Genomic DNA, 4,154 nt, shown 5'->3' with positions numbered 1-4,154 from the left:
TATATATATATATATATATATATATATATATATATATATATATATATATCTACCCTAATAAATGAAAATGTTATTGCCACTTGTCATTCTCTCATTTATTTGGCCACATGTCATTTTGTCATAATTTTGAAATATATTTATTTTCCACTTGTCAATTACTTCATTATTCATTTACACTATATCATTAATTTAGTTTCCATAAATTAAACCTACTATAATAACTATTAATTTCAAATTTGAAATTTCAATTTCAATTTCAAATAAATTTACACTTTAAACATTTGTATTTAACATTTTATTATAATAACTCATTTAGTACACGGGTCTAACAATTAAACACATAATTTTAATTAATTTATTTTTTACACGTTTTTTTTTTCATAATTTTTAATTATTTTATATTTCAAATTCAAAATAAACTTTTCATATAATCGTTCTTGTTTAACATTATGTTTTAATTAACCCGTATAATATACGGGTTTCAAAACTAGTATATATAATTTATTTTGCTTTTGTTGACAAATGGTAGTAATACGTTTGAAAATGAAACGCTAGCCTTAATTTTGCACCAAACCCTATGAAATGAGGGAAGCTACATGTAAAAAGCCTATTTCTAGACCTTGCTTGTGGAATAAGATTAATACTTCAGAATATTAATGTGACACAACACGAAATCATGGCAGATAATTTCTATTTCTAACATACGATAATAAGAAATAGTACTTTTTTAACTCATACAAAAACAACAATACCGAAATGTTCTATCATATGATAGAGTGACATCGATGTCATTCACACTATGTAATTATATTTAATAGAACTCCATGTGCTGCAATTATTTGGGCACACCAATTTCTCTGCCATGCACGCCGTCTTGATACTATTTCATCTAGTGGATACAAAAAATTAGAGAATCGTAGACTACATATGCTAGTTTAAAGTTTATGAAATGGCCTATTAGTTTTTCATATAATAATTCTATTGTAGATATCACGGTTTGTTGTCTACAACATTGGTGAGTAACTAAAATATGCATGTAAGGCAGCTGTTTACAGTTGGGTTATGATAAAGTAGATATTTAGTTCCAAATGCAAAAGCAGCCACTTGTTTTAGACTGGATTAATTGATGAATGTGACTTGTGTGCATGTGAAAGCCTTGTCTTGTTCTATTTTCTTTTGACAAAGGGTACTCGAACCCGTATATACATATTTGGCCAAATGATTAGATACTACGTTACAGAAAGTAACGAATCTGACTACTTAGGAAGGTAGAGCCGTTAGGTTATACACCACTTCTATATAAAGTAGTCCTTTGCATGCAAAGACTCCGCACAACAAAAACTAGCTCTTAAACGTTTCTCTCCCCTACAAACTTGCTTTCTTAGCATGACCATATTTTCATTTTTCGCAACCTTGATTTTTTCTTTGTTCCTTCTTCTCTCTCCAGGGGTGCATGGCTTGACCGAATCTGAAATAAGATCATGGTGCAGCCAAACACCTCATCCGGACTCATGCGAGTACCTCTTCGCGGGTAAACCGAATTTAGGTCCGATAAAGCAAAAACCTGATTTCATCAACGCGATATTGAAACTTACCTTAGAGAAAGCGTCAAATGCCGAGGTGAATACTCGATCGCTTGGAGGGAAATGTCGCAACAAGCATGAAAAGGTTGCATGGCAAGATTGCCTAGAGCTTTACGAAACCACTGTTCATAGGATCAACATGACTATTGATCCTCAAAGGAAGTGTAGTCAGGTTGAAAGGCAGACCTGGCTTAGCACAGCTCTTACGAATCTCGAGACGTGTAAGACAGGATTCGAGGAGGTGGGTAGCGGTGAATACTTGTTACCATTAATGAACAATAATTTATCCGCCTTAATTAGCAATACATTGGCAATGAACAAAGGAGGATCTACAGAGAACTACGAGCCTAGATATCGGAAAGGTTTCCCTACTTGGGTAAAGCCCGGTGTTCGGAAGCTATTACAATCATCAAACCCCGCTCCAAACGCTAACATTGTGGTGGCTCAAGACGGTTCTAGTGGTTATAAGACCATCGGAGCTGCTATAGCGGCTGCAAAGTCAGGGTATGTTATATATGTTAAACAAGGCACTTACAATGAAATAGTTCAGATCGGATCCAAATTGAACAACATAATGCTAGTAGGAGATGGTATTGGAAAAACTATCATAACCGGTAGTAAAAGTGCTGGAGGAGGTGCTACCTCTTTTAGTTCAGCGACCTTCGGTAAGCACACCAAAACTTAACTTTAATTTTAATCTATTTTCCCACATGTTTACACACTTAAAAGTCTATAAAACTTTATTTGAAGTAACGTTTCACCTAATAATAAATATTGCTTCAATAATATAGCAATTGTAGGAGATGGATTTATCGGTCGTGGTATCACTATTCGAAACACAGCAGGGCCACAAAACCATCAAGCGGTGGCCCTTCGTAGTGCTTCGGATCTATCGGTGTTCTATCAATGCAGCTTCGAAGGCTACCAAGATACTCTCTACGTTCTCTCCAACAGACAGTTTTATAAAGAATGTAACGTATATGGCACTGTTGATTTTATTTTTGGCAACGCTGCTGTGGTATTACAAAACTGCAACATATATGCTCGTAATCCTCCGAACAAGATAAACACTTTGACAGCACAAGGTCGGACTGATCCGAATCAAAACACTGGAATTTCGATTCATGATTCTCGTGTCGCGGCTGCTTCAAGTTTAAGTGGGGTTAAAACTTATCTTGGTAGACCGTGGAAGGAATATTCGAGGACTGTTTATCTCAAAACGTACCTTGATAGTATAGTGAACCCTGCGGGTTGGTATCCTTGGAGTGGTAATTTCGCGCTTAATACGTTGTATTATGGAGAGTATATGAACACGGGCCCTGGTTCATCGACTGCTAATAGGGTAAACTGGCAAGGCTACCATGTTATCACTAGCGCCACCGAGGCGTCAAAGTTTGACGTCCAGAGTTTCATCAGCGGTGGATCTTGGTTGCCGTCTACCGGCGTTCCCTTCACTTCTGGGCTTTAAGCAAATGATTGATCTTTGAATTGATTACTACTTAATAATAGTCAAAGAGGACCCAGAGGAAAATTTCTGGTGTGTACTTCTAGTATTTGCCAATGACAGTGGTAAATATAAGTAAAAAATAGTTTTATTTTTTTAAATAAAGGTCAAGTGTAGGCCCAACAGACTGGGGTCACCGCCCCTTCTAAATTTGTATGTAGGGTGCTATGCCATTGTATTTTTTTTTTTTCTTTCTGAATTACATATAATTTTTATATGATATTAATAATGATTTGATATAGTATATATTACAATTTTTTTTTCTGAATTACATATAAGTTTTATATGATATTAATAATGATTTGATATAGTATATTACCTTGTCAATACTAAAATATAAGATTATATGGAAGTTATATAAAAGTTTAATAGAATAAATGTGAATATAATATAAAAGAAAGAAAGTGTAAGTTGAATGGTCCAATAGAATTGAAATGAAAATATATGAAATTTTTAAGAATTTAAGTGAATTTGTACATTTTCTTTCCTACTTGTCATTCCATACAATTCTTCTTCGATTTAATGTATTGGAGATGCCTAAGTAAGAAATAAGAAAATAAAGAGAAATTAGAAAACAATGAATTGATCCTTTAATATCTTTTTTTTAACGGTTAATAAATATAAATCTCCTCTGCTTGGGATTGAACCCAAAACTTCCAAAATAGTAGTTATATTAGAACCTCCATATTAGCCAAATGGGATAGTCTCAACTTCTTGATCCTTTAATATCTATTTAACAAAATTGGTAGACACGATAGATTGTAAAGAATAAAAAAGTCAACACTTAACTATATGGTTAGGCTAGAGGAACTATATGGTTATGCTAAAGAGAGTGGTGCGACACTTTTTATGGTTCATGTAGACGTCACATCAGATTTGCCAAACTGCAACAAAATTTTGTAATTTACATGGTGTGGGTTTCCACAATACAATGCTAATTTTATTTTTAAAATTAAATGTGTATAAATAAATCAATATGTAACACCTCATTTTTACTACTATTATAGATTGTAATTACTATAAAATACAAAATAAATATATATTGCTCTTGAACAAAATTAATCGAC

At 33.4% G+C, this 4,154-nt stretch overlaps 1 protein-coding gene across 1 annotated transcript; it reads left to right on the top strand.

Annotated features, from left to right (window-relative positions):
- The first annotated feature begins 1,262 nt into the window (after window positions 1-1,262).
- On the top strand, window positions 1,263-3,341 carry LOC145094034 (pectinesterase 2-like). Its single transcript, XM_079032290.1, has 2 exons — window positions 1,263-2,248; window positions 2,375-3,341. The coding sequence occupies exons 1-2, from the start codon at window positions 1,387-1,389 to the stop codon at window positions 3,049-3,051; spliced, it is 1,539 nt and encodes a 512-aa protein (XP_078888416.1). The 5' UTR covers window positions 1,263-1,386; the 3' UTR covers window positions 3,052-3,341.
- Window positions 3,342-4,154: the final 813 nt, after the last annotated feature.

The sequence above is a fragment of the Lactuca serriola genome, chromosome 3, assembly GCF_051521515.1.
Source record: "Lactuca serriola cultivar US96UC23 chromosome 3, Lser_US96UC23_V15, whole genome shotgun sequence".
In the NCBI taxonomy this organism is placed as follows: domain Eukaryota; kingdom Viridiplantae; phylum Streptophyta; class Magnoliopsida; order Asterales; family Asteraceae; genus Lactuca; species Lactuca serriola.
This window is presented reverse-complemented; position numbering and strand designations above follow the sequence as displayed.